Source organism: Peromyscus californicus, unplaced genomic scaffold (genome assembly GCF_007827085.1).
Source record: "Peromyscus californicus insignis strain IS unplaced genomic scaffold, ASM782708v3 Scaffold_23__1_contigs__length_62951481, whole genome shotgun sequence".
NCBI classification, from domain to species: domain Eukaryota; kingdom Metazoa; phylum Chordata; class Mammalia; order Rodentia; family Cricetidae; genus Peromyscus; species Peromyscus californicus.
The window spans coordinates 31,103,422-31,121,284 of NW_026294534.1; the positions used below are offsets into that span (position 1 = coordinate 31,103,422).

At 34.3% G+C, this 17,863-nt stretch overlaps 1 protein-coding gene across 2 annotated transcripts in view; it reads right to left on the reverse strand.

Moving 5' to 3' along the window:
- Msr1 (macrophage scavenger receptor 1) overlaps positions 1-17,863 on the reverse strand; it is a 63,354-nt gene that overhangs the window by 29,937 nt on the left and 15,554 nt on the right. For both annotated transcript variants that reach the window (XM_052752783.1, XM_052752782.1), the window contains exons 4-8: positions 14,538-14,947; positions 11,877-12,063; positions 8,337-8,408; positions 4,333-4,422; positions 157-210 (exon numbers count right to left, since the gene is read on the reverse strand). In XM_052752783.1, the coding sequence (XP_052608743.1) occupies positions 157-210; positions 4,333-4,422; positions 8,337-8,408; positions 11,877-12,063; positions 14,538-14,947 (813 nt within the window). The remainder of the gene's footprint in view (positions 1-156; positions 211-4,332; positions 4,423-8,336; positions 8,409-11,876; positions 12,064-14,537; positions 14,948-17,863) is intronic.

A 17,863-nucleotide genomic window follows, 5' to 3' on the forward strand; every position in this document is an offset into this window, starting at 1 on the left:
ATTTGGAGAAAACTGTGGCTAGCTTCTACAGAAACTCTGCAGATCAATGTTAAATCCCTCAACATTTGTTTCAAGCCTACACCACTAATATCACAATCTAACTTTATTTAAAAAAAAACAACAACTGACACAGGAAACAAGAAGTCATAAACTTACTTGATATGCCTGCACTCCCCTTTTCTCCTTTTTGGCCTTTTGGTCCAGGATATCCTTAGGAAAAAAAAAAAAACAGCAAAAGAAAAAAAATTAGTCAACACAAAATGCTGGTATCTCACTCTCTTTCTCGGACTCATCTTTCTTTGAATCTCTCTTTGTTCTTTTCCATTTTGGAGTTCTGGAGACTGTACCCAAGGCCTGTGTGTACTAAACACATGCTGTACCACTGAGTCACGGTCTCAAGCTCCACAGAACTTGCTTTAAATGGAAATGGGACAACACAAAATAAGATATCAATTTATAGCAATTTATAGTTAGTTAAACGTAATAATCATGCCATGCTGATAATAATGATCACCTTTGAAACCCCATTATACTTTTTGTATTACAGCATCCAAAATTATTTACAAAATTATAATATGTCCCATTTTCACAAAACATGCAAAACTGAAATGTAGTATAATTTTTGCATATTATTTTTCATTTTCTTCTATCTGACTCTACCTTTTACCACCTTCAATAGCCAGGATCTTCTAACTCTTCCTGAATCTTTATTTTTTTCCCATTAAAAATTTATTTTTATGTCTCATTATTTATTTCCTTCTGACAGAACATAGTTTAGAACTTTATAAGTTCAGGGGCTGATGGAATTCTGATGACTCCATTCCTAAGTGTTCCATGGTCCCTCAATCCTCTAGTCTAATCACATTTGAATATGAGACTCCGCACCCATTTATACAGGGATGTAGGCCAAGTGTTACATGAGGAACACTGACTCAAACTTATCAGTAAGTGTGGAAATGTTGACCATTGGTCTTTGTAAATGGTTTGCTACCTTGTTCTTGGTTCCACTGTAAATAGTGGTGTCTGAGGGATAATTATTTGGCACTAGGAGGAGATTTCTATGGTGACAATTTCATCTCATGAGAGAGGTCCTGTTTGACCATTAATTCTTCTTCCAGCAGGTATCAGATACCTATCTTGCAAGGAGTGTCTTTTAACATCAGCGCAGGAAAGACTCCAGTGCCATTTGGTTCAAAGACAAAATCCTGGTTAATGTTTTAGATTTCCCTTTAACTTTCCATTTGAACTGTATCAGAAGATGCAGCTTAAGAAGCACAGACTATGGAAAATTATCAATGACTTTAAAAATTTGTTTTCAGTCACATACTAAGTATGGGACTGAGAATGGCCTTTAAGCTTTTTAAAGCCAAGGTTAATTCTTCCAGGAGCTGAAAAATAATTCTTTACATTGCACGTTTGCTTTGAAAGATAGACACAATATTCAAAATGCGTTTTTCTTATGAGACAACAGCTTCTGCAGTTTCTATTATGCTTTTAGTTTTTCATTTCTCACACCTTAGCTAGACTCTGATGTCTATGATTTTATACTCAATAAATGACCGAAAAGGACTTTGACAACTCATCTCATTCTCTTTTATAACACTATTTCTTTGAGAATTTCATGCAACATTTTTGGACCATACTCACCTCCCTCTCCCAACTCCTCTTAGATCCACGCCCCACCTCCCCACCTTCCCAACTTCATGTCCTCTTTTTCTTTCTAACACATCAAGTCCATTTGTGTTGCCCAGATATTCTTGGATGTGGGACCTGCTGTGGAACCTAGGTGATATACCCAGGGTCATACCCTTGAAGAGATTCTACTACCCTGTCCCAGGAGATATCAATTACAAGAGCTATTTATCCAGTGATGATGAGACTTTGTATCCATCTACCCTATTCCATGCTGAGATTTTGTGTGACTTGAGCTTGTACTGTTAACCTAATTTCATGGCACAATAATTTTAAAGTTAATTTTAGGGTTTTAATATGAATTACTTTATTCATTTTGAACTTCTATATTTTGTCTTCATTTCTGATTGGAATATTTTTATGTATCTCTTAGAGAAGATTTTTGGCCCCTAATTGACCGAACTAAAAAAATTGCAATACATTCTATAAAATAGAATGATACTTGAAGCACTTAAAATGCATATCTTATGTCAATTGAAATGGTTTGGATGTTTTATTATTAGCATTTACTATTTAGCATTAATGAAATGTTACATATTTCTTACCAGTGTCTATGAAGATAACTACTAATTCTCAAGTTACTAATGCAATTGTCTTTTATATCAGTAAATGTACTTCTTAGTTCTGAGTGAATTATTTCAGGTTCCATTAAATTGCCAAAATAATTAAGTAACACAAAAGACCCCAACATTTATAGTTTAAAGAGTATGCCTCCTTAATGAAGAGTATTACCAAATTTTCAGATTGTTCAAGAAGATAGGTTTAAAGATCTAAAAAATGTAAATGGGAGGGGAGGGTTAAAGACATCAATGGTTCATCAGTTCTGTTCTTCACAGAGAAAGAGCCACAATATAAAACTCATTTTCTAAAGTTTTTCTTCTTCTTCCTCCCCTTCCTCTTCCTCTTCTCCTCCTCCTATTTATTTATTTATTTATTTATTTATTTATTTATTTATTTATTTATCTGTCTATCAGTTTTTTCACACACATACATGCCGGGAAAACACCAACGTACATAAAAATGCAAAAATGAATATTTTTTAAAAAAAAATAGAGACAGTCAACACAAAATGAACTCAATGACATCTTTGGGAGTTCTTTGTCTCATAATGTCAGGGATTTTTTTTTTTCCTTAACCTTACAGGTCCTTTGTATTTATAGTATGCCTTCCAGTTTGAGGTTTTTATGCGTCTCTGTGTATATATGTTTTTCTTGTTCTTTTTCTTTGGCTCTTTTTTCTTGTTTGGTTGTTTTATCATATTATAATTTGCTTGTTTTTTACTTATTTAAAAAAAGTTCTTCTTGAATTCCATACTTAGGAATGAGAAAGAGTCATATGACTACAGTGTTTCTCTACATACAGTGGTGTCTCCACCAGTGTTACAAAGAAGAGGACCCCAGTGCCAAGAATACACCATCATCAGCCTAACCAAAATGGCCCCTCTTCTAGACACCTGCCAACCATAGATGTATTTCCTGTCTCCATAACTTTGCCTTTTCCAGAAGTGCACACAGTTAGAATCACCAGTTTTAGTATTTTCAGACCAGCTTCTTTCAGTTGGCAATATGCATTCACGATTTCTCCACATCATTTTGTGACCTGATAATCCCTTTCTCTTCCTCACTAATTATGATTCTGTTTTCTACCTTCTTCACAGTTTGTTTATCCATTCACATACTGAAGGGTGGTAGAGGTTGGGTGGAGAGTTCATAGTATTTAGGTGGATCACAGGGTATCCTTGGGATTAAGAGACTATTCTGTAATGCTGGTAGAGATAAAATATACGCTTGTCAGACTTCATACAATATGGAACACAAAGAGTGAACCCCAATGTCCTCAATGGACTTTTGCTAATAATGATGAACCACTATTGGTTTAATACTTGTGTCAAATGTTCCATCAAGGCAAGGTGTTATAAGTAAAGACAGATGTGTATTTGATGAGGGGTGTATGAGAACTGTATGCCTTCCTTGACATTTTCTGATAAACCTAGAAGTGCTAAAAACAATATGGACTGTATTCTTTTTGTATTATTTTGATTTGAAAATGGGAAACTAACCTTATTCCCAACTAATGTTGTTGTACAAAGAACACAATCCAATACCAGTCTTTTCATAGAATCAGTGGTAATAATGATTGTTAGCTGTGCAGTGTTGATTATTATGCACTTGTAAGTAAAATAAATCCATTTATTTTGTTATAAGTACTTTTTCAACTGGGACTTACCAAGGTTTTGCCAACTGTGTTCAAAAGACTATACTGTTTGCTTCTTTTTCTTGATAGTCTTTCCACTCTACTTACTGTATGGTGGAGAGCATTCTTCATAAGGAGCTATGAACTTATAAAATGTATAGATTGTGTGTGTGTGTGTGTGTGTGTGTGTGTGTGTGTGTGTGTGTGTGTGTTGATATGACCTGTGTCATGTCATAAAAAAAAAAGAACTTTTTTCTTTTGGAGCATAGGAATTTTCCTCTGATGGGCAAAAATTATTTTCAACTTATTTTAGAGTATAAAGTAAACTATGTAAGTGCTACTATTCTATGTGGAAAATTTCTTTGTTATGTGAGTATTTTAGAAACATTATCAATGATCCAATGTTGACTTGCATATTCTGTGATAACAAGCATAGCATTACAATACCTGACCTCCCCGCCTTTCCAGGTGCCCCTGGGTATCCGCGCATTCCAGGGAGGCCTGTGAGCCCCCGGTCACCTCTAAGGCCTGGAGGACCTGCATGGTTAATAAAGAAAACAAAAATGGCTAGCAGTTCATTTTCAAATATATTTGAGTAGCCAATGAATGAAGTGAATCTCTGAGGAGAGTATGACATTTTTCCTATCATTCATGCATCCAGTTGAAAGATAATATAATAAATGACATAAACATGTTGCAATGAGTATGTTATAGTCAATGAAAAGCACATTGTCAGTAAACTAAGAACACAAAATTTTTCTTTTTAACCAGAAAACTACTACCATCAATCAGAAAATTTCAAGTGACAGATATTTCTATAACTGGTATGTAAATTTTTGAAGCTTGAGCTTTTAATATTCACATTAGTAAAAACACAATACAAGTAATAAGAAGTGTCAATGAGTGTTTATTTAAACACTAAAACCTTGAATTATTTATGGGTATGAAATACACACACACACACACACACACACACACACACACACACACACACACACAAACACACACACTGAAATCTGGAAATTTCCATTATTTTATCTTTTATCTATAAGATGACTGCAAAAACTTCATATGTAGAAAAAGCTACTGTTATGGAATAAAATATTTATTGTAGAATAAGAAATTTAACATAAGCTAACATAAAACAGTCTGTGTACTGTTTTACCCTGTTTTCAGTGTTTTTATCAGTTCACTGGGAATCCATTAATCCAATTATCATTTGGATCCTCCATGGAGGCATGTTATGAGAGATGGATTATACTTCTTTCTTTAATGTCAAAATTTGCAAATATTGCCTTTGTTTACAAGATCCAGAAAGCAGAATTTACATGTATCTAGTCTACTGAAAAATACTTTCTGTGCATTTATAAGTATACCTAAAATTTGATAAATTGTCTTCTAAAAATGTTAACTTGAAGAAATATATGATGACAAATAGTTAAGAAATGTTATTCAACTCATTATAAAATATTCATTCTAACAGAAATTAGGCATGTAATCTAAACAAATGGTGTTATAGTAAAGGTAGGCCATTATAAATCTATATATTTATGCAATGAGTACTATATATAATGTATATACTACGCTATTATATACCAAATGTTGCATGTATAACTCATAGTGTATATTCACTTGATTTTTTAGCATGTAATCTAAAATGGTTTAACTTATTCTACCTGGGTACACTGACATTTAGACATTCCTTCCTTATGCAGCCTGACATCTGTACTTTCAGTTACTGAGGAATGTGGTTTGCATGTAAGATGCCCCCCTAAAGTACTCAGATAGTAAAGTCTGGTAGTGTTATTGTGAGTTGAAGGCATCACAAGGAGCACTGATCTCATCAATGTATTATTAACTAACCAATACCATCAGAACTGTTTGCTAATAGGACATAATTTATCATTTTGCAATTTCCATGAAGGCAGATGCTATAGCTGCTTCCTTGTTCTCCATATGGCATTACATGCAACAAATGCCCAGTATATATTTTTAGAGGAAAAAGCAATAGAACATTCACTCGACATATTTCCAAGGCACGGTACTATAAAATGTGGGAGTAGGTATTTGTTAGGCTGAGTTGTTAAATGGCTTTATATGTGGGGCTTTGATGAAGGCAGAATTATGATTGATCATCATCTATCTTTAGTTCCTGATTTTGGTATCAAATTTGAAGCAACCAGACAGAACACTGAGCATAATATAGCAATTAAGTGGGGAAGAATTCTATCTGTTTTGCAGTTTGGATAGTTTGATGTAGTTGTTATGCATCAAACCAAATATCAACTCTCTACCTGAAAGGGGTATTACGTACCAGGACCTATAATTAACTGTTATATGAGGAAACTGCATAGTGTCTATTTGTGTAAATGAGCAGTGTCATCAGAAATAGACTAAACCCTTGTTGTTACTATTTATCTTGACTGCCAACTTGATCGGATCTGGAATTTGACTAAAAGAGAAGCCCCTGTCTGTGTTGGGGTCAGAGGGTCCTGTGAGGGCATGTCTAAGAAGAATTAACTAAGGAGGAAGATCCTCTCCTGGAGTGCATTTCACCTTCCAGCAACAACACAGCAGTAATAAAATAGCCATGAGGATTAGTTAGGACTGCTTGCTGTGTGACTGCTCCTCACTGTGTTTACTCTGCTGTTATGGCTACCGCTGCTGCTGCTGCTGCTGCTGCTGCTGCTGCTGCTGCTGCAGCTGCTGTTGTTGCTGTTGCTGCTGCTGAGGCCAGTGTTCTTTCTTGACATCAGACTCAGACACAGTATATTAGTTTGACGTGGTGTCTGTTTATACTAGTAATAAAAGCTGAAAAGTTCAAACCCTATTCTATCTCACACATCCATAGATCAGAAACTGGGAATAATGCTTTCAAGGCAATACTTGTACAGCAAATCATGGGCCACACTGACTTTCTGTGTTTGCACTATAGGGCTTTAGCAATTATGCTTCATAGTAGGGGACAGCTTCTTATAGATCTTGGTGACAGTGGCTTGGGCAGATACAATAATGTTGGTTGCTTCTCCTACTTAAGATATGAATGCATATTTCTTAAGATGTGCAGAGCCTTCAACAAGAAGAAGGACTTTACTGGATAAAAATACTTATTTGTTATTATTGTCAAAAGCACACACTACTTACAGAAAGATGAACACACACTATTTATAGATATAGGTATATATATATATATATATATATATGATAGATGATAGACAGATAAAGATTTTAAAGCCATTTTCTTTTAAGTATAAGATACACAATGATGTACTTGTATGATAGATACTATTCATGCATTTCAGCTTTGGGTATTTTTTCTCATGTAAATATGGCTAGTCAAAATATTCATGAAAAAAAAAACATTTATTTCATCTAAAGGGGAAAACTAAGATGGGATCCAAGGTATTTAGGTAAATTTCTGGCCAGTCAGCCTTTCTAATTGTGTTTAGACCCTTCAGTCTATTTTACTTTCAAACAGTGTGCAGGGCAAAGGATGGCATTTGAATGGCATGGCAACCACATTTTTGTTATTGTTGGTTTCAGGGGGTTTTTTTTGAGCAAAGAAAGTTCATGTCCTCTCTCCTGTTCTGTGTCTTCCATTATCTTCTTTCAAAACACTGCTTTCATGTCTACAACATCCTCAGAGGAAAATAATTCAGAACAATTTTTCTCGACATAAAATAACAATACAAAGAGTGGCTGCCAGCCAAGACAAAAGTCACTCATCTTCTCTCCTTTATTTACTTTGCAGTTCTGGAAGTTTAAATGGTATAGTGCAGTCAAGGAATATGCAAGAACTATATTCTCATGAATGTATCTATATATCTTGAAAAATCATATCTTGCAAATTAATCCAACAGGAATGTGATTTTCATGTTCTCCTTTACCTAACAGCTTTATGTGCACTCTATGCTGCATATGGTCTCCCCGGAAAGCCCCCAGACTCATAAACAACCTTATGTAGTAACTCTGACTAAAACGTTAAGTGTTCTACAAAAATCAATAATTAGTGCTTGGGCTAGTGACATGACCCAGTAGTTAAGAGGACTGACTGCTCTTCCAGAGGACCCATGTTTGATTCCTGGAACCCATATAGCAACCAACAATTATCTGTCACTCAAATTCTCAGGGATAAGATACCCTTTTCACATCTAAGAAGATACCAGGCATGTACACTGTGCATAGACATATGTGCAACCAAAACATCCATACACATAAAATAATAAAATATTTTAAATAAATTAATATTACCATTAAATTTGCCATGTGATTAGGATGTTAGAATACATTATATTTGTCAGCATGTGAGAGGATATATAAACACTCACACACACACACATACACCACAGAAAAGATGGAATAGATATTCTCTCCTTAACACAAACATGGATACACATCATTCAACCTTGTGGTATATCATTAAGTGATTACTATATCCTTATCTATTGTACCTGGAATGCCAGGTGGACCACTTTGTCCAATGAGTCCTCTATCTCCCTTTTCACCTGGGGGTCCAGGAGGTCCTTTAAAAAATCACAAGTACTGACAATAATTATAAAGCATAGGTAAGTTTATTATTTATCAAAAAGTTATATAGAAATCCAAATATTTCTATTTGCTGTGCATTAACATAAAATGAAGAACTCTGATCTTCCTAAATGGCAAAGTACTCTGCTGTTGAAAACTGTAATGGTCTCATCTGAGAAAGATGTCATATTCTCAAATTGAATCATATAAATATTCTTATGAGGTTAACACTTTACTAGGTTCTGAGAACCTGGTAACAGAGAAAGGGACACTGTAATAGCACAAAATGACATCAATATTGTGCACACATTCAGAATTTATGCTTGTAATTCTATTGGTGGAGATAAATATATACACATATGTGTGTGTATATGTGTGTGTGAATGTATGTGCATGTCACAACAACTGAAGGAATAGAAGCTATGAATTTGAGTAGGGTGCATAGGAACTGTTGGAGGAAGGAAATGAAATGGGAAAAATTAATCTAATTATATTTTAATTTAAAAAAATCTTAAAGACTGTAAACTATGTGCTGATAAAGCCATTTTTTTTCTAGGTAGAATAAGTAAAATATAGATCATATAGACCAATTGCAAGGCTGATACAACACACAAAACTGGAAAATGATGGCTTATATTAGGAGTTTTAAGAGAGATATTAATAAATCTTATTTGAACTTTTGTATGTAAGAAAAATGAAGAGGACATGAGCATGGTCTTTCTAGAGAAAGAGAATAAGAGATAAATGGCAAATAGCTTGGAGCAAGAAACTATTTGAAGAATGATACAATTTACAAAAAGACTAGAAAAACAACAGATTTGAGAATGGAGATGGACATGTTGGTTAAGAGTCAAGGTTTTGATTTTGGATTTTTAAAGTGTGGGATATAGATTGAAATGAACAATGGAAGCGTCCAATTATTCAAAGGTTGGTTAATCCAGATTTTTCTTTGCCATGTGTTTTAATGTGCTAATGAAAGAAAGAATGGGTGTGACATGCACTGTATGTGAGCTACACAGTACAGTAGCAAGGAAAATACCCCCCCAACAAGCTTTCACCAGCACAGATATCAGCCACAAGATCCCTCATTCATGCACCTACTTCATTCCCAGAGATAAACATAACTGGAATCTAGCATTTCTTATTTTCTTTCAATTTGATAGCATCATTTTTTATTATATAACAGTATGGCTGTAAATATACATTTATGTTTGATAAATTGTGAATATTAAAAAAGGACCAAAGATATAAATTGGGGTAAAACATTGAATATAGCATGTAAAGCCACCAGATTCAATCCCTGCACAAATAAATAAGTGATTAAGAGAAACTTAATAATAAATAAACTAGCAATGAATAAGTCAAATTATACCATATAGTTTATATGTACTGATTATAAGTTCCATTGGTGCTAAAATGTGGATGACCCTACTTCTTAATTGTCTTAAGCTAGTATAAGGTAGAGAAAAATCTCATGTGGTTATTAATTTCTAATCTAGTTCTTAATGAAGAAAATATTGAAATCATGAAATTAAACTTAATGAACATGGGAGACAGAATGAGATAGTCCAAATTGACTTTTGTTACAGAGGAAGGAGAGAGAACTGTGAAGAAGTCATATTAAAAGGGAATTAAATTAGAAACTAGGTTGAAACTTAGCAAGCACTTGGGTTGAAACTTCAGAAAGAAGAAAGAGAAGGAGGAAGGAGTAGAGGAAAGGAAGGAGTAAGGGAAGGATGGAGAATGAGAGGGAATATGAAAATGGAAAATGTTTACAAACTGACCATAATCTTAAATCAAATTTCTTGGAATTACGACAATTGTCTAATTCAAAAAATTCTCCATCCAAAATTCAGATTGGTGAGATCACAGACATTACAGAGAGATGAATAACGAAGGTAAAGAAAACCAAAATCCACAGGAATAGTTTGTCCAAAATACACTGGGACATCTTGTTCTACACCTACAGTTTTAAACAATTTTCCTACCAAAAAATTTAAAATTACAAACAAAAGCAGAGGACTAGGTGGAGTTCAGTGGTAGAGTGTCAACCCAGCCTGTCCAAGGTCAGGCTTGCTCTCTAGTGCTGAAGGGGAGGAAATGGTATCTGTGTAAACATGTCTGTTATTTTCTTTTCTTCATTCCCTTAGAGACACTGTAGAGCAACTATCACACAGCATGTTCCTTTCATTACTTATAGTAACTAACTCAGCAGTCATCCAAAGTACACATAATAGGGAGCAAATACTGGGCCACTTACATAAGACAGATGGGCATCTACAAATGTTTGGTATTCAGAAGCCAAATCCCTATCAATTATTGTCCTCATGACATAACCAAAATAATTGTGGACATAAAAATGTGTATAGAGTAAGACATAGGGAAAAATCAAGAGCAAAGAAAAAAAAAGGAAGAAAATGACATCAACATCATACCACTGACTTTGGCTAAATGAACTTCCCAATCATTTATTTTATGCAGAAGGAAGATTACCCAGAAGAGATGAATGACATAGATTTTTTATAGGAGTAACTGGCTACAGAATAAATTCTTTTAATAAAAAGAAAGTTGAATAATATAGACTAGGCTCTAGTTTGTAAAAGTTTATAACATGAACTGTAATCTCAAACAGAGGGGACAAGGGAGTGCGTCATGAAGAAAAGCACTTTCAGTTCCCTATTCAACTCCGTTATCTTTTAAGATGCTGACCAGCATTAACATATATTACAACACATTTTAACAGCAATCAAGACAAGTGGAGTAAATCATAAAGTTTCCAAACCCTGTTTGGTAACTTTGAAGAGGAGATAAATTCAATAAAAATAATACAAAAGACAGAACAAGAAAGTGAGAGAGATGTAAATCAAGCTGGAAAAAGAAAAAAAGCACAAAATAAAGTAATAGAAATAGATATAAGGAAAAGAAATCGTCAGATTGTATTTTTAAAAACAACCATATTTATAGGAAATAAACTTTAAAAACACAGACCAAAAAGTTAAAATTATAGAAAAATATCCATAAAATGAAAATAACTAAAATTTAATATATAGATATAAATGACTTATGCTTGCCAAAAGATGAGTAAGAGTCATTGGAACTGAAGAAGATACTGGTATATCTATGATTATTTTGAAGATTTCAAGAGGTGTCTCTAACTAAAAGTATAGTCAGATAAGAAGTAAAGAGATTTTTTTATGCTTATATGGTCCTCTCTCTTTTATTTTTTGAGGCAGGCTCTCACTGTGGAGCCTAGCCTTGCCTCAAACTTGTGGTGGTCTCTTGCCTCATCCTTCCCAGTGCTGAGTCACCACATCTAGATTTGCATTTCTCTTTTAGTTCTTCTGTGCACTTATGGTAACTTCATCCTCAAAAAACATTTACTTTAAATGGGAGAATTTCAAATATCAAACGTCTGCATGTAATGATATATTTTAATGTCTCATTTTTGGGACAAGATGTCTTACCTTGAATTAAGGTGATGTTTTTCAATGTCTGTGAGTGTTCCCAGTCCTTCAGTCTGAGGTCATTAGTGATGTTATTCAGTACTTTCATTTCCTGTTTTACTTCCTGTTCCACGCTCTCTTGTTCTTCTTTCACAGACTGGATTTCTGCTGACACTTTGCGCACACGTTCCCCTAACTTACTGATATCCTGTAAAACACAGTAAGCATTGCAACCTTTGTTGCACACCATTAGGAAATATGGAAGTGCACAGAGTTTTTGAAATTTGGGTGTTTTAAAAGCACATAGCATTGGGGGAGTGTTACAGGATAAGAATAAGCACATGAGTATTCAGAATTGTAGTTTTCCCGGCTACAAAGCATTTTTTTCTTTTGGCTAAATGGTTCATTAAGATCTCAAGTCAAAACAAACAAAATCGTGAGCTAGACATCTACGAATGGGTCTACTCCCAAATACAAATGTCAAATACTGAAAATTAAAAATAACATCTTGTCATAGGGGTATAGATGCATCAAGGGAGGAAAGTAAAGGAGAATTATAATTAAATTATGATCTCAAAAATTAAATTACAAGAGTATTTGCTGCTGCAGTAATATTCTGTTTGCTTGCTTGTTTTGTGGTGCTGGGTTGGACCCAGAGTCTTTTGTCTGCTATACTATCACTCTACCACTGAGCTGATCTTCAGAGCAACAATAACTCATCTGGAAATAACTTCATCAAGAGTGATTTTTTTTTTGTTGATCTTTTATTTTTGATATTGTAATTTTTTTGCTTGTTTTTTTCGAGACAGGGTTTCTCTGTGTAGTTTTGATGCCTGTCCTGGATCTCGCTCCATAGACTAGGCTGGCCTTGAACTCATAGAGATCCACCTGGCTCTGTCTCCTCAGTGCTGAGATTAAAGGCATGCGCCACCACCACTGGGCTTGATATTGTAATTTAATTGTAATGTTTTCACATAAGGATCCCACATCTTAGATATTTTATGATACATAGATTTTTTTTTACATAGGTGGTGAAGTTTTAGCCAAATATTTAGTTTCTAAATGAAAAGAAACAACTGGAATCACTCAACAAAAATAGAATCATGGAGCTCTGGAAGTCCAATTAGCGAGAAAGAGGAGGGTTTATAAGAGCAAGAATTGTTGAGACCAAGGTTGGATAAAGCACAGGGACAAATAGCCAAACGAATGGAAACACATAAACTATGAACCAATGGCTGAGGGGTCCCCAACTGGATCAGGCCCTCTGAATGGGTAAGAGAGTTGATTGGCTTGATCTGTTTGGGAAGCATCCAGGCAGTGGGACCGGGTCCTGTGCTCATTGCATGAGTTGGCTGTTTGAAACCTGGGGCCTATGCAGAGTCGCTTGGCTCGGCCTGGGAGGAGGGGACTGGACCTACCTAGACTGAGTCTACCAGGTTGATCTCAGTCCTTGGGGGAGGCTTTGCCCTGGAGGAGGTGGGAATGGGGGATGGGCTGGGGGCAGGTGAGGGGGGCGGGAGGGGGGGAGAACAAGGGAATTCGTGGCTGATATGTAGAACTGAATTGTATTGCAAAATAAAAAAAAAGAAAAGAAAAAAAATAGAATCATAAAACATATGTTTGTATTTTTTAAGATTTTGTTTTCCTTTTGTTCTTAACTTCCCTTTCAGAAGGACAAATCAATCCAGATCTTAGCCAGAATTAGCTATAAAATGATTTGGAACCAAGGTCATAAATTACAGTACATGGGCTGGGTTGAATCCACAAACTAGTTTTGTAAATAAACATTTATTGTTCCCCAACCTTTGCTCATATGTCTGCATGTTACAGTTGTTGGCTTCTGTACTGAGTCTTTTCTCAGACCATGTAGGTTTTTCAGTCTAAAGTTTTCCCATCTTGCCTAGAAGGAATCATTATTAACAACTGTCCTAATATATATTTCTCTTGGCAGGCATACAAAGAGATGGATATGTCATCATTCTACAGTACTGCTTTTTGTGTGACTATTTTTTTTTGATGATTAATGCATGCCATAGCATGAACAGAAGTAGAAAATTTAATACACATTGAATCTTACGATGATTATAAGTGTACACTGTTATCTTATTAAGAACTCATGTTAAAAATATGTTTATAATTTTCAAATTTTAATTTTAGTTACTAGTGCAATAAAACCTGTGTATATCTTCTAGAAATGGCTAAATAAATTAACTTAAAATTCTGCTTCATAAGGTATCATGTAAATACTTACATTATTTTATTAGATTAGATTATTAGATTCTTAGAAGGAATTATTATTATTAGAAGAGATCATTATTATTCTAAGGAATATTAAATTATTCAAAAATTGACACATACAGGTATTTACTTTTCCAGATATGCTCAAGTAATCTAACTCTTATAATTGGTGTAGTCTAACAAGGCAATAAATGGTATTTATAATATGAAAACACCTTCGTAGTCTAGATTCAATGGAAAAACACTCTCCTTTTGCTGGGAGTCTGGAAAAGGCACCAGTTAAATCTATAGAGACCTTTTATTAGATTGTCAGAGAAGTAAACATCAGTAGGTGAAGTAGAAAAAAGTTTTGTGCCTTCTGCTTTCTGAATTGCTGAAAGAAACAGAATCTGGAGGAATTTAGCTCCAGAATGCAACCATGCCATTGCATTCTGAAATGCTTACCTCCTGCTGCTTCACTGTAGACTCGTTGACTTTGTGATTCAGGGTTGCTGTATTGAGCTGGACATCAAGCAGTGTGGTATTCAGACTCAGCAAGGATTTGGAGATTTCATCTAGTGAGTTCCCATGTTCCTGGACTGATGAAATCAAGGAACTTAACTGCAGAAGAGCATCATTAAGTCTTTGGTCGATTGTCACACTAAAGTTCTGGAAGCGTTCTGCATCTATGAGGTTGGCTTTTGAGTCTGAAATGCTTTGGATTCTCTCTTCCATGTCCTTCATGTGTTCCAAGGCAACTGTAAATCTCATTTCAGCTTTACTGGTGTTTTCTTTTCCAATCAGACTTTGAGATGTATCACTTGTGTTACTTGAACCAACTAAGCAGTTCTTCATTTCCCAATTCCTAAGATGGGCTGCAAATTTAAATTAAAAATAAATCAAATCATAGCCTATATTATTTTGTACTCATCATTCCTTTCTATGGCTCTGCATTCCATTCCATTGCAATATGTTGAATACTAGCCTAAATCAAGAATATATTTTGCAATGATCCCACTCAGTATGTTAATATAAATCACACAGTCACCTTTATGCTTTTTATGTTAGAATTTATTCCAGTATAGATTATTCTTTCTGATTTGTTGCTCATTAGTCTTCTTGGTCATTGTGTTTTCTTTGCCAATTAGAGAAAATTCTACATACTGATATGTATTGCATGCTACTCCATGGACTATTGTTAATTGAAAATGAGAGCACGTGAAGCCACTCTTCTGGAATAAGCCTGTGGGACATAGCTATATTAGGATGACAATTACAAAACAACAGTGCACAGGATGAGCAGAAGACTAATGCCATCCACAGTATTGGCAAACTGTTGATTCATTACTGACACTATCAAAAATGGCCATCTTAGTCAAGCAAGAAATTATGAAAATATGTTTGTTCTCTTTAAAAATGCATTACACTTATTAGAATATTTTAACCCACAGTAAAATATTTAATCAAGGCAGAAAATGTGAAAACAAATTTACTATATGTATTATCAATCTGAACTAATAGCTAATATCTCGTATATTTATCAAATCATGTTTGTTTCAATTAACATAATTGTTATATTAATTGGTTTGCGATACAAATCTTCATTATATAGCTCAGCTTGGCCTTGAAGCTGTTACACAGCCAAGCTAACCTCAAACTCATGATTCTCCTGCTGTAGCCCAGTCCTAGAATTATAGAATCTAAAAACTGCCCTTTTATTTTTTGTTAATAATTTTCTACAAAACAATTTGATAAGTATATTATACCTTATGGTGGATCTGTCAGATTTGCTTAGAAATTCACCAAATTAAGTTTGCTTCTGTTCTCAGTAACACATTCATTATTTGAAGAATCACTCTTGTGATGAATCACATCTTCAAGAATATCTATTCAGTGGAATTTGGGGATCATAATGAGCTGCTGACACATATTTCTAAATGGGCACATGTTCTCTAAATGAACTACTTATCCTTTCAGAATGGTATAGAATGATACTCTGTATAATTCACAAAATAATGAAAACTGAAGGTAAATAAAACATTGGCTTTAAAGATAAAAATTCCATACATTGCAATTATATAAAAAGTAAATATTAAAATATTTTACCACTAGTCTATAATGATATAAGATATTTAAGGAAAATGAACGAAGTATAAGTGACTACGTAACTATTTTTATTTGCATGCTTCTTTTACATTGTTATGTTTGATGTATGACATTTTCCACATATGACTTCATAGAGAAGGAAAAAATGTATCTCCATTTAGCTAAAAATACTTAAATGTGTGGCTGCACCTGAATCTGTTGAATTTTTAGTGCAACCAGTTTTAGAGAGTTTTTGAGAATTAAATAACACAAAGAAAAGCTACATAGCATTATCATCAATTTTGTGTTTACACTGAACCAAACCTATCATCTACATTCCTAATATTAATTAATTCATTATAATTATATATATTAGCTATATATAGTATGAATATATTACTTAAGTAAATTAATTAATAAAATATACTAAATATATTAATATGTTGTGTAGCATAGAAACATTCCTGAAGTGAGTTGTCTCTGTAAACATAGCAGTTTGTACTTTATTTAACTAGATCTATGCCCTACTTGCTTCATCATAGATTTTTGCTTTGAAAACAAGCTTTACTTCACATAGTAAATTAATAAGTATTTATCTTAGCATAGGAAGAAGAGATCTGATTTTGCAAAAGGTTTAGTGAACTATGATTTTAATTTGACAATGTACACATGAGTTTGAAGTACAGGCTTTACTTTACTTATTTATTTTAAAAACAGAATACTTCTTGTCTCCTTAATAATAAATAAAACTAGCGTGAGCTTTACTTTGTTTAAAAATGGTTCACTCGAGTACTGGAGTGCTTAGCTAGATGGTGCTTGCCGGGCATGCATGTACAAACCTTAGAATCCAGACTACAGCAATAATTAACTAACTGTGGCAGTCTTAATGAGAATTGGCTCCAAACACTCACATATTTAAATTTATGGTTCCACAGTTGATATAACTGTTTAGGAAGCATTAGGAAGTGTGATCTTGTAGGAGAGGTATATCAATAAAGGCAGGACTTGAAGTTTCTAAAGACTTGGGCCATTCTAGTTCTTTCTTCCTCATGGTTTTGTCTCAAGATGTGAGCTCTGAGAACCATGCCTACCTTCTTCCTCCCATTCTCTTTGACATGGTGGTCATGGACTCTAATCCTCTAGTTAGAGCAACTGTAAGTCCAAAACTAATGCTTTATTTTATAAGTTGCCTTGGTCATGTTGTCTTACCACAACAGTAGAGAGTTAGGCACTAACTATCTAAGCAAATTAAATAGATGAGGAAAAAATTTAAAGTAGAGATTACCTCCTTATAATACAGATATATAAAGAATGCCACAAAGACACCACCAATGGACATTCCAACATGGAAAATGGAAAAGCCCAGTAGGTCTCAACCTTACACAAAGAACTATAGGCAACTGAATAAAGCTGGGAACAGGAGGGGTGGTGCATCCCAAGGAGGACCAACTGCTTGACCAGTGCCAAACAGCCAATCCTGAAATCATACATACAAGTAACATCATGCAGACTACACAGGATATATTTTAGGAATATATGTGTGTGAGCATATACATATATGCATGTAAAACAAGAGTGAAAAGAGACAACTAATTTTAAGGAGAGTGGGGAGAGGTTTATGACAGTGTTTGGAAGAAGGAAAAGGAAGATTTTCCAAATGCTAAATGTAAGATTATGTTATAATGTCAAAAATAAAATTAAAAGAG